General features: G+C 36.1%; 1 protein-coding gene across 1 annotated transcript in view; it reads left to right on the forward strand.

Moving 5' to 3' along the window:
* The window catches only part of LOC105625895 (signal-induced proliferation-associated 1-like protein 1), a 28,676-nt gene that overhangs the window by 7,516 nt on the left and 6,913 nt on the right, over positions 1 to 14,247 (forward strand). Inside the window, exons 2-5 of the mRNA XM_012207204.1 lie at positions 12,081 to 12,110; positions 12,465 to 12,636; positions 12,929 to 13,411; positions 13,971 to 14,219. Coding sequence (XP_012062594.1) covers positions 12,081 to 12,110; positions 12,465 to 12,636; positions 12,929 to 13,411; positions 13,971 to 14,219 — 934 coding nt within the window. The remainder of the gene's footprint in view (positions 1 to 12,080; positions 12,111 to 12,464; positions 12,637 to 12,928; positions 13,412 to 13,970; positions 14,220 to 14,247) is intronic.

Consider the following 14,247-nt stretch of genomic DNA (forward strand, 5'->3'; position numbering starts at 1 on the left):
AATATGTATCAAGTTTTGGCCGTCACTCTGGACACATGCCACTTGGAGTAATTGCCTCGCGAAATTATTGTACAGGACAGTTAAAGAGTTACCATCCACTTCTTCTACTTCTTTCAGAGTTATACACAACGATTTTATAACAATAGGCAATGATATAAAAATTAAAAAATACAACTATAATATTTATGGTTTTAAAAATAAAACCAATACAAGTAAAATATCTGTATACGACTCAGTGATTGCTGATGCGTAAATTATGGATTTATGATAAGATAAGATTTGCAATTAAATTGGATATACCAAATGAAATTAAAGTAAATATTTTGACTTTGGATTTGGCTTCTCTTCAGTGTGAAAATCAAGTACAAATTATTAATCAAATTATACTTGTCAACAATTTATACTTGTCTTTCGCATTGAAAAGGAATTCAAATCCAGAGTCGAAACGTTTGCGTTTACTTTAATTTCTTTTTATAAGTATATCCCAATTAGTTGCGAATTATCGCGTTATGAATGCATAATTTAATTTATGCAATAATTTAATTTATGCATTTAATCCGCGCTAATAATCGTGGAAATTCGCATAAGTATTTGATTTATATCGCGCGCGGATATCAAAATTAATATGTATATTTTTTTTAATAAAAAATTAAAAATTAAAAAGATCCTTTTGAATTATGATACTTGTGCATTTGCCGAAGCCTTTAGTATCATCGATGCTCTAAATACGGTGTCGTATATTTGTATCTATCCTCGCAAGAAATAATTTAAAGAATAATGACTTTCCCAATGCGCATAAGGAGGTGCGAATGTAATCAACGGGCGGAAATCAACGGAAAAACGCTTTCCACTGCAACAACCATTATAAACTCGACATGTTAGTTTCGCGAGAACGGTAAAGCAATATTCTTCATGTCTTTATGCGGATTGTATTCACGCTCTAGGCACTCAAGGGGGAAAAATACGAATGGCTTTTCTCATGATGGAAATTTGCGTAATTATGAAAAGTCTTATTGCTTTTTTTATACTATACTGAAAGAAATTTCTGGTTGAAAATAGAATCAAAAATTTCTGGTTAAATTTATTAAAATTCTAGTTGAGATAACTGGAATTCTAGTTGATACAATATTTCTGATAAAATCTACTAGAATTCTTACCAGAATAATTATATTAATCAGAATTCTAGTTATCTAGAATTCTAATAAACCAGAAAATTCTGATTCGTCCATTTTCTATCAGAATTATTATTTAATTCAACCAGATCATTTTTCTCAGTGTATCCTAATAGAGATGCATATGCATATATTGAATATTTCATATAGACTTAAACGAAGAGTGTAGATACAGATAAATATGGATGTGAAAGTTAAATCTCTTTGAAGTCTTTTCTTTATTACAATCTGTCCTTTTTTTGCATAAAGATTTTCAACAATTCTGACGATTATTTTAGCATTTAATCCTTGAATAGAATTTTTTAAGTTTCCATAGGAAACAAATTTCATTCTATTCGAAACTTTTTTCGGAAATCTAACATTTTTTGTAAATTTTCTAAATATTTGAAAAATCGAAAAAACTCATAGGAATTTTTTAATCATACGTATTAGCATAGTTTATGTAGAAATATCAATCTTTTATTATCGATTAAAATTATAATGTGCATACATATATATATATATACTCACTTTAATTATTCTGTTTTAGTAATCTTTTTGAAATTACTCTTCGTTCTTTTAAAAGAGTCGAAATTTAATATTAGGAAAATTCTTTGGCGGGTTATAAGGACGTCGACTCATCATATGGCAGCGATAACTCCCAACGGTTAATAAAGTCGCATGTTATCACACGTGTGCGCACGATAGTAGCATCGTAAAAGAGCGAATACATCATGACGCATTTTTATCTCACTCGACCCCGTGAAAAATTCACTGTACTTTCCACGATACTTCTTTATCTATTTAATCTTCATTAGCTTCAAGAATTCGTGCTGCATTAATTTTAACGAGAGCCCAAGGATAAGAACGTACATAGTCAATACGAGTTTTATGTGGCTTACTTATATTTTCACGCGACATTTCAACGAATTATTCCTTAATATTATCTGAAAAGAAGGATCCTGCTGAAATATCTAAAGATTTAAGTAGAGAGAGATACAGATCTGAAAATAATCCTCTTAGATTAAAATAATTATCATGTCAACGCGAATGTTTGCACAATTAGTTCTTATCGACTTCTCTCAATTAATCGCCAAAAATAAATCTGACATCTAATCTGCCGTTCGTGTTTAAGAATTATGAAAGAATGCAATTCATGAATGCATTCTGAGACGGACATTCCGATCGCTCGTAGATCGTGTCGAGAATGCGCAGCGTACATTTACATAACTAGTTCGGCAACGCGTTCCTTGCACGCATATATGGCGTTTAAGAAATTGTGGGATAACTGGTGTGCTCACGTTATCGAGAACTACGTGCGAAAGGATGTCGCGGCGCCGCAGCGTCGCTCGTGATTTCTTCATTGGATACCTGCACTAAAAAAAATGTAGTGCCTTCAGCAAAACTGTTTATTGGAGGCATTTTTTAATGGCTACTAAATATATATATATATACTATTTTGTTTACATAATAAAAAATTTAGTTGCATTTAGTCGCACGATACAAAAAATCCATGTCATGAATTAATTAATTAATTAATTAATTAATTAATTAATAACGAATATGATGTGCGCGCTGAAAGAGTAGCATCCTGCAATCGAAAGGTCCATCTAAAGGATGTTGTGTAATATTTAATGAAGCATACCTACGATCATCGAGATATCTGTTTGTTTATTTACTTTATTAAAGACGCAACATGGCGCAATCTCATGTAAATTTCCTATATCTTGAGAAAAACAACAAGATTTCGCACAACAGCTTTCCGTGACGCTAACATATTAATCGATAAAATTTTAATATCGTAAAACAGCACAGACTTTTTAGTATTTATATAACAATAGTTATTATAAAATTACGTAAGTTGATATTCTATAAAATTGATCATAACATTATAGATGGTGGTTGGTTTTCACATTGTTTTCTAATTAAAGACCACTAATAAGAAGTCCACTGATTAATTCGACATTTTCTGACAATTCATGTAAAATAAAGCCACATAGCACATATTTTTCTCACTTGCTGGATTTTATCAAAAATGAATGGTACACTTTATGATTAATTAGAGAGTTTCTACTATTTTCAAGTTGTATACCTGGGAACTTTAGAGTTTGGACTTTCTTTGTTCCACAACTCACTAGCCTCGTTTTCTCAAACACAACGATATAAATATGTCGGAACCGATAATTTTAGACTGACTCCCTTATGCTTCCCGGGCATAGAAATGACAGTGAACTGCAATACGCTCGGTTCTGCTCGGTAGAACATAGTGTATGAGCCATCCGTGAAACTTATCGAAGCGGACATCCGATTCGAAAGAACAAGAGAGAGAGAGAGAGAGAGAGAGAAGAGAGTGCGGACGGACGATCCACCTGCGTGTTGTACCTGCGTCGACCTGCGATGATGCGAGAACACGTGCGATGATGATCGCACGCATCGTACGTCGTCGACCGTTGCGCGCAATGAGAGAAATGATTTTGTTATAGGAACAAATCAAGAAAAAGTAAATGTGATATTGTTGAAAAAAAAACGATTTCAAATTAAAAATTACGATTGCAAATTAATTTGCCAATGTAACAAATAATCAATAGTATCGCTAGCAAATAAGAAGCTCATATATATATATATATATATATATATATATATATATAAGTCGTAGACGGTTGCAGGGTCTCAAATCATAGAAATTGATCAATTCTAGTCAAGTATTCTCCTTATATTTGACTGTGCTTGGTCGGTTTCTTACGACTTAAGACTCCACGAATCATCTACGAATTCTATGTAAACGCACCTAAAGTGCGTTAATCTATCCAAAAGATAGATTAGATTTTATATAGTTTGCTTCTGTTACTAATAATTGGTTGGACTAGCAGCAAAATTTGTTGTCACATATTTATCGATCACCGATTAAAGGTACTGGTGGCTTGCTAAATTAACAAAATTCTTTTTCTCAGTACGCGGTCGCACGCATCGCACGTCCGCATGTCGTCGGCCGTCGCGCGAACTCGCTCGACGCCGCGGTTGCACGCACCGCGAGCATTCCCACATCGCGTATACACGCGGAAAAGTCGTCGCGCAGGTATACGACACGCTCGCTGATCGCCAACGGAGGAATTCGATGCACCGACACGCCGGGGTGTTGCCAAGGATTTCTTCCCAGGCAAACCAAGCGTAGAAAATTCCTGAAGGTAACACGGGCGATCGCGGGTGGAACGGATTGCCCGCTTTCGTGATTGTGTTCGTCATCTTTTCTTCTTTTCTTCAGTTTACTGAATTCTCGCCGATAAGTGCTTTTCCGGAGCCGGAATGCGCACCGTGCACAAATAGCTTATAAATGAATAGAGAACGCAGAATTCACTCACACATTGAAAAAAAAGCTTGATTGCTGTAATAATTTAGATCGTAAAATATGGCATGGTATTTTTATATGGCTGCAGTAACCAGTTTTTGGTTGTAGTATTTAGATTGTATCGAAATCATATGCTGATATTGCGGTAGGCTAATACAACTAAAAATTTGCTGCTACCAAAAATTTGGTTGCTGCAGTCATATAAAAATGCTATGTCATATTTTACTATCTAAATTGTTGCAGCAATCAACCTTTTCTTTCAGTGCAGAAAAGATTTTCGGATTCAATATTATTATTCTTAAATCTGTCATGAAATAGGATCGATATAGAGATAACAATTTGATGATTATATTTATTATTAAGAGAAATATTTTACTCTCAATGAAAATTTTTAAATCTAGAATAAAATAATTTTAGTAACATCGATTTTGTGCTAAATACTATGCCAGCATCTTGCGTTATAATATCGAGTAAAGATTTATTCCGAATGTAAGAATTAATATATAAATTAAAAATACAATATTATTATTGTCTCAAGACAATAAGTCAATCTTATATTCAATTAAGAGAGAAAAATCGGAATTATATTGAACTAATTTTAATGTTTTAATGTTTTATTTTTATACGGTTGCAATAAAATTATGTACATTAAGAATATTTTTTTTTTTTTGGCACGTTATCAGAAATATTACTATCGGAGAAGATATATTCCGCTGTTCGCAAGGAAATCGCGTGTTAGATCTCGACTTCCGTAATACGGTCTTACGCAATCCGATCATAAATAATCACAATTATTTCATACTTAATGTGTTAAATATGGCATCCGCGGCTCTTCTCGGATTTCAGGTTTCCTTTTTTACGTACCGGAGGAGCACTCATCGTAATCAACTACAAGGCCACCCACCCGCTCTTCATCCGTATGACGATCGTCCGCGACCGGTTATCGAGACATCGAGAACTTCTCGGTAGCTCGAAGGTGGTCTTCTTATCTCTCAGAATGGCTGTGGAACGTGTAACATCGGCTGTCATTTTCTCTCTTGGTTGGACCTATCCGACTTTGTCGACTTACCTTCCGCGGACGAAGTCTGAAATGCGTGGATGCATTAATCGGCGTATAAAAAGCGCATTATAAATAAACTATTTTATTTTACGATCTTGTTATTTTATCCGAGGGAGCCAGTGATTCTAAGAAAAAAAATACATTGAAAGGAGAACGGTTTTGCTGATTTAAAAATTTGGCTCGGTCTGAAAATAATTTTATTGACCATCAAATGAATTATGCAGGACGCTCAAACTGGTTGCTAGAATGTCAAAATTTTTTTTGCATCATTGCTTATCATATTCGAGATTCCCACGCAGTTATTTTGATGGTTCAAATAAAATTATTTTCAGATCTGTATCTACCTAAATTTTTAGATACTTTAGCAAAACTATTCTTTTTGCTGATCTATCACAAATCTCATGATTATTTTACTATTCGTTTTATTATTTTCCAAGTAGTAGGAGAGCAATTAACATAAATGGAATAATAAATAATGGCCGATAACGCTCAGTGCGTGGTGCATTTACATTTAAGTGCAGCCTGCACCTGCGCGTGACGTCTTTTGTTTGGTGTTAATCACCTATCTCGTTCCCGTTGCGCGATGCGGGAATCGACGCATAAATCACTGCATCGCGTATACAAGATCGTCGATCGCACATGAAGGAAGCGCACGAACAGCTGTTCCCGAACAAAGGTGCAACGAGATGAAACGAAACACATAAGCTCTGATTACGCGCGTTCACACGCTGATGCAACGCAGAGCACGTCATGTCGATATTCAACATCCGCTTATCGCCCGGATTCCTTAATCTTGACGAATGTCATTACGCAATGAGCTGTGAAGCAGTGAATACACGTAAAACAATGAAATTGTGAAACACTGAAGCTCCTTTATTTATTTTCTCTTTGTTTCTTATTCTATGACTCTTCTAGAATATTAATTAATTTTTTATAATAGTATTGTGTATTTATATAATAATTGTTAATTATTACAATTTCTACGTTTATCGAGTTTTTAATCTTTTATTCTACTCTAACGAACTTTTATTCTACTCTAATCTATAAAATGTAAGCAAACAAGAGATATTAAATAAATGATAAACGAAAGATTTTTATAAAGCATCTGAAAAACTAGATACAAATTTGAAAATAATTTCATTGCATCATTAAAATAATTGGATGCTCAAATTTTGATGCCAGGTTCATTTTTTGGGCCTTATTAGGATCTAAAATCTAAATTGCTCATCTAACGGCCCTCTTTAAATCCTGTAACTTTTATTTGTAACATTTTTTTCAAAAATGCATTATATTTTGATGTCTAATTTAAAATGGTCAAACAGATGAGCGTAAAGTCTATTTTACAATGTACTCTTTGTTTCTTGTTTTTGTTTTTTACCTTTTGTTTTTTTTCTCCTTTGCAACCATTTGACAATTGTATTTTTTGCTACATATTTCTTGTTTCTTTCGAAGTTCGTTAACTTTTATCTCGGGCGATATAAAACAAAAAACCGGATAAAAAGCAAAAAAAACAAGATGTAAATAATAGCAAAAAGCAAGAAATAGAGAACAAGAAGCACATTGTAGAATAGATTTTAGGGGCTCCGCACAATAAAAAAAGGAACAGAGAACAGAGTACAGAGAATAAGAATTTCAACCTATCAGAAATCATTGTGGAATATACAGTTTCTGATAAGTTGAAATTCTTATTCCCTGTTCCTTTTATTGTGGGAAGTCCCTTACGCATGATATTCGATATATTGTACGCATATTCACCACGATAAGTTGTTCTAGCGATTGAGTCAGTACGATTCGAATTATTATCGCTCAATACGATCGCGGCACGGCTGTTTACAACGAACATAAGTATTTCCTTCCGGCGGGACGAAGCTTACGGACACGGTTGTCCTTGGCGAGTCGAGTGCTCGATGAGTCAACTCGGCTTGACCGTGGGATTGGTTCTTAAGTTTCTTCTCTATTATCGCCTTGCCGGCTACCCGCAGGATCTCGTCGTGTTCATTTTTTCGCACTTTTTGTTTTCGTGTGCGCTTCATGTTATCTTTTTATTTATTTACATAGAAACGTTAAATAAGAAAACAACAGATCTCGTAGCAAACTTGAGGGATAAACGACAGATAAAATGTGAGAAGATAAATTTAATTAAATTTAATATGATACCAAAACGATCCTGTTATACAAACGTAACATCGAGGAACCGATTTTCTTACTTTTGCATCGTGATAGTCTATGCCTGTTTTTAATCAATGTGGATTAATCTTACTCTTCACTATTAGATATCAAAAGAGTAATGGCAACCCAATATCTTGAGTTACATTTCATTACTTTTAACTCCCATGTATACTAAAATATAAATCAATCCATTTCTATTAGTTTCAAGTAATTAATGTCCATATTGATATATTTTAAATATAAAAGACAGCTTTACACTTGGAGAAAAAGTATCACGATGATAGTTTATCAGAAATGATTAAAAGTAACTCAAATTATAATTGTAATAATTTGACATTATGAATTTTATAATCTTCATCTTTCTTTACTTCTTAGAACTAAAAAAAGATGAAGAGCAAGTTAAGATTAAAATTATCTACATTGGTAGACACGGGCATAAGACTGCCGATAATTCTAGAACACCGTGTATCTGTAACGAAGGGAAGAAAGATAGCCTTCTCTGTGAAAGCCTCAGAAAGGAACGACTTTGGAGTTACGTTAAACGCAATTCACGAGTGAAATAGGCGCGTTACCTTCAGATAGAGACCTGTATTATGCAGGTCGCGGCTACTCGTTTTCTGCACGTATCTCGTACACGCTGCAAGTATCACCCACGCGTGGTCGAGCATATGCAAGCACGCGCGTGCAGGGTGCTGCAAGGCAGGAGGTAGCGAATCCACAGACGCATCTGGTATTCTACGTTCGCCTGCGTAGAGTCTGTACGCATCATTATTACCCCCTTCTGCGAAAGATGCAATTCGCAGATGGACGCTGAATCTTTCGCGAATACATTTCGAAAATAAATCTATATCGAAATGAATAAACGGCATAATACGCGTTAATGACTCACGAAAGCATTGTTTCGCGTAGAAAATACACATAATAAAAAATACACATAATAATAATGCAATTTCTCTTACAATAATCCTCAGTAATTCGCAGTAAATTATAATATTATCCTACTTTTTTTTAATGAATCAGTGCAATTCTTGTCATATATTATTGTATGATCAATCTAATTTGCATTTTTGTGATAAGATTATTTCTACATGTACATTAATTTTGTTAATAATTTTATTAAAAATTAAAAATTAAAAAAAAATATAATCTTGTAATCTTAATACTAAGATTCGTTTTATCACTTATTTAATAAAATTTCTAAATTTATTTTTAACTTAAGAATATTTTTTTATTCTTATTAATAAGAATACTTTTTCTCTTGTTATAATGTTAAATCATCTTTTATTTTTCTATAGAGTAAATATAGAGAAACATGTTCTCATTTCTGACAATAATAGTCTTGTATAATACGAATATAATACGGATTCCTATAACACGAAACGCAATTGCGCATTAAATGAAGAGAAATTGCTATGATTACATATGTAATAAGTGTAGAGAAAACGTTACGTAAACGAAAAAAGCAATGTAAAGCCAAGCTTCGCCACTGATAACTCTGGAAATGTCCGCGGTTAAATTTTCGTTATTGTGGCAACAGTTGAAGATACGATATTTGAGACGTGCGCATTCCCGGCTAGGCGGACCAGGCGGACGTAAGGTCGCCGTCGTGCATCCGGTGCATACGAAACTACATAGCGTGAGCAAGAGAGCACGAGTGCGACGGAGGGTCGTGCGGAATGCGCGGAATGCAACGGGGCCACCGACGTTCCCCGATGATGATCACGGACCGCTCTCGGTGCCCGAATATCTCCGGAGTCCGAGCTCCCGTTTTTTCACGACGCGACGCGCCCGTCACTCGTCACTTCACAGCAAGTCGAGGGCGAAGTTCGGCTTCAATCGACGTTCCAAGTTGCATAAAACGCGACGCGTCATATACGCGAATGATATCCGGTATGAGGCGAGCCACGAGACAATGGATGCAGCGTCGAATAGCGTGACCGCACCTTTCATCCGTGACTGACATAGTGAGGACAGGAAAAACTGAGACTGGTTTTTAACAGTGGTATAAAACTATTAAATGAGTTTTGCTTTCTATTATAAAATTTATAAAAAAAAAGAAATGTGTAAGTAAAATAAATCTAGTTCATCCTATGTCCTAAAGACGTTCTGGAAACGTTTTTAGAATATACACTGGAAGAAAAAATTGGCTGCTGCAGCAGATTAGATGGTAAAGTACGGCATAGCATTTTTAATTGGCTGCAACAGCCAATTTTTTGTTGCATTAGCCTATCCGTAATGTCAGTATAGGATTTTGTTTTGCTAATGCAAACCAATTAAAAATTCTATGCTATATTCAACTAATCTTTTCTTTCAGTGTAGGGAATTGTCTTTAGGACACGAGTTCCTTGGAGGTCTGTGGATACTGTGAGAATTTACTATTATAATAAAGACTCGATTTGGATTAATTAATAACTTTTTCTTGAAATTAACTAAGAAGGAAAGAAACTCTAAATTCTTTGGAGTAAAATCTCATTCTTAAAGAATGAAAATTCTGCCATTCTTCTTTAAAAGGGAAATTCCATTCTAAAGAATTTAGGTAGAAGAAAGAGATAAATGAATCCTGTGTAAAAAAATGTGTTCTAGTTTTGTAAATATAAGCGATAATATACAGAAAAGGAAGATACACGTAAATGTTCCGTCACGGATGAGCATTAAGATCTTTAAGATCATTTAAAAAAGTATGCGATAGCATACTTTGAGGGCATCCGAAAAAGAGGCCGCATTCTCTTTGTGTTCGACCGTACGCTGAGAATCCGGACATCTGGCCACACATTGGGAACGTTTGCCAAGGTTAAATAAAACGACCTGAACAGCCGGACATTCGGAATTGCACGCATTGTTCCCGGATACGTTGGTGCGTGTCGCCAGAATAATGCGGTATCAGCAATGGTGACAGCGGTGGCGACGACGACACGCAATGCCGATCCCATCAGCGCGTGTACAACTCGGCCATCCCGTAAGGCTCGAGGGGGTTAACAATACGAACGACCATTCACCGGACGTGTTTGGCAAAACGGTCAACGGTACATGGCTAATTCGAACCCGGTCGAGTAATCGCAGCAGGTGCATTCTACGTGAATTTTGCTGCCCTCCCGGCGATGCTCGTAGATTGCGAGCGCCACATTTTCGATGACGATATACAATGAACTGTACACTTCGGAGAGAACGGGGCTAATTAATGCTCCTTCCCCACAGATGAGAGAAAGAGAGAAGGCCAGACGGCGCCAGTTCGAATACCAGCCAGAAACGGGGATCCAGAGGGGAGATTACGCCGCTCGTGATCTCTTCTTGAAGAGTTCAATTGGAAGGCAGCAATTTGAAATGTGTATAAAAAAATATTTTGGATGAATTTACATACATAATCACACGGTTGTCACAGATCTGGGAAATCGGGAAAAGTTAGGGGAAAATATGAAAAAGACTGGAATTTTGAACTTTGCTTATAATTCGCTTAAACTGCTCTTATTCTCAATAATTTTAATAATTTTTTAAATATTATATCTGATATTTATAGTCAGATACTCGTTCAAAACTCGTGCACTTTAAATGATGTTTTAAAAATAATTAAAATTTATAACCTTATTCATTAATTTCATTCGATCGCTCTTTTTCGTCATAATTGCATTCTTTTTTCAATACTAATTAATTTTTATTGTTAGCTTGAATTTGCCCTCAAAATTTTATATTACGCTACTAAGCTTCTTTTGAGTTTTTAATAATATAAGCTAGCTAACTTTCTTACAATTCTTGATTCTAAATGTTGAAATTTTTTGTATTAGTTGATATTTTTTAATATTAAAATTTTTGCATATTTTATATTGGTTATGGAAATTTCCTAATTTTATTTAGAAAACTTGGAAAAGTCAGGGAATTTTCAAATTCATTTTCTGTGACAACCCTGACAATGGACGTGTATATCGCGATATTATGTATAAATTATACATAATGATAAATATAAAATGGAAAAGGAAACTTCAATTAAAACTATCTATTGATGAAGTTAATGGAACTTTCCAGCAAGAAACAGTGTAACACAGTGATTTCATTTCATCTTTGTTTAACTTTGGCAAACAACAGGATGATGTGATAATTCACTGTATTACGCTGTGTCATCTATGTCTCTTGCTGGAAAGCTAAAGCCGGAGATAATAAAACTGCTCTAGAATAATTTTATTCTCTCCGACTAAATAGAAGCATATTAAAAAAAACGCAATTTTTATACCTAGAAATCCAGTTATACCGGCGAGGGAAACTAGTGTGTCGCGACTTTTAGTCCATCATACTTCCATTCTTCGTCTCCTACCGTCTCGTCGACCTTGCTTGTAATTAAGGGCCAATTTAATTAAGAGGAAAGGACAGGGAAAAAGTCGCTAGCGGCACGAGAGTTACTTCGCAGGATGAATGAACTCGTCGCGAGAATATGTAGTACCCTCGGGTATACTTCTACCTCATATGTGCGTGTGCGTGTAACACGCACATACACGTGTGTTTACGTACCAAGTGCCAAGTACAACGGCAAAAGGCTCGATGATTCTAATTAGTCGTCCTAGTTTGCGCTTGTTTAGAGACACTTAAGTTTATCTACACTTGAGCCGCGTGGCGACTATCTAGTTTCTTACTTTCGAACGAACGCGAAGGAACGTATTTAGCAATTTAACACCGAATGTGAATCCATTACTCTATTATTAAGTGTATTATATCCATTTCTTACGTTTTTCTTTTTCTTTTGTGTTAACAGAATGAAGAGATGATCGCGAGTCTGTCAATGAACGGCAGCGGAGGGCCGGTGAACCGCGTAGGTCGTGGATTGGCCCTTCACAGGTCCAATTCTAGTCTGGAGCTTCCACACAGTCCGGATCCTGCCTCCCGGGTGCCAGAGACGCCTCTGAGAAGGGAGTATGGTTCTCATGGTACGAGTTAAATTTATTTCTTTTTTTAATATTTTCCCCGAAAATAATTTTTTATATAGAGCAACACATCCACTTCCTCGTCTTTTATTCAATTGTATTATCAGGACGAAAGAGTATTTTAAAATATGCGCATGAGTTTATATAATTTTAATGTGACTTCAATTTTTCGTGATTTATTAGTATTTTCCTTTATAATTTTTCAATTTTCATTTTTCAATTTTTGAAAGAAATTAGCTGTGCTGCTTTAGAATAATGTTGTAAAAGCGTTTCAATTTTACTTGTCCCATCGTAGGAAGCATCGATGTAGTGGCGCAGTCCATCACAGGCGGCGAAAATTTCTTCGCCATGCTACAGGACTTTCGACCGTCGGAGCAGCGCGGCGTCGTCGCCGCTGACTATTTGCGTCGCGTTCATCAACAAGACGGATCTAGCCAACCGCTTGACGTCGACGAGGTCTGCGGTCCGACCGGCGCTGGTTCCAGTCCGAAGCTGCGGTTGAAGCTGAACAGACTGTGGAGCAGTAAACCGCCACGGGCGATGGAGGAGACATGCACCAGCCCGGTGGTATCGGCCGACGTAGAAGAGCGGCATCGGAGACGTGCGTTCGCTCATTACGACTGCCAGTCGTTGACGGCAAATCTAGGCTACGCCGCGAAGCTCCGGGGGATTCTCTTGGCCAGGAGAAGAAATACGGCCACCGGAGCGTCCGCCGCCAGTGCTCTGAGAGCATCCACGCCTGACGAGACCCCCGAGGAAGACGCCGGCGATGGAAAAGGTATGTTAAAAAAGGAAAAAACAGTCATATTAGGTTGTCAAAAAAATTCTAATTTACTCTTCGGTTTTTACATACATTCTGAAACAACGGCAATTGTTCCTCGAATAGTAAAGACTATCATGTTCAATAACCATCAGTCTGTTAACTGTCGGATTTAGTCTTAGTACCATTAATCTAGATGGCTCGAGATTCGCACCTGACATACATTTCTTGCATCGTTTAATTACGTTTCGTTTCTTGTATCATTTCTTGCATCATTTAACTTCTGTTTCGCTCAATGAAACATTTCTTGCGAAGGCAACGATTCGAAATTGTTGAGCAAGTTAAAGCAGCTTGTCATGAATTTTTCGCGTCTAAGGAACTCGAATGATAATGAAACCAAATTGGACAGCTAGTAGATTAACAAATTGTTATTAAATGATCTTTATTTTGAGGAATAATTGTTATTGTTTTAGAATAAATTTGTATGTAAAAATCGAAGAGTGATCCAGCACTATTTTGACAACTTAATACAAATGAAAAGAATTTAAAAGAATCATGCTAATGATTGACGATTCAGGTAATGATCTGTTGGAATCGTGTCCCTTCTTCCGCAACGAGATCGGTGGCGAGGGAGAACGCGAGGTTGGTCTCACTCGCTGCTCTCAGGGTAACGGAATTCATAGACCATCGTTGTCTTACGGTGTCTCCGTTCTGGAGCCCCTGCCCGGTGAGACTTTGTGGAAAAATACTTGTCCACTACAGAAACGGCCCCTGCCCATCGAGAGCATCGATGAAGGGGCCTATTACTATCGGCGATACTTTTTCGGTAAGTAAAGACGCGTATCTGTGCTTGT

The sequence above is a fragment of the Atta cephalotes genome (genome assembly GCF_000143395.1).
Source record: "Atta cephalotes unplaced genomic scaffold scaffold00004, whole genome shotgun sequence".
Classification (NCBI taxonomy): domain Eukaryota; kingdom Metazoa; phylum Arthropoda; class Insecta; order Hymenoptera; family Formicidae; genus Atta; species Atta cephalotes.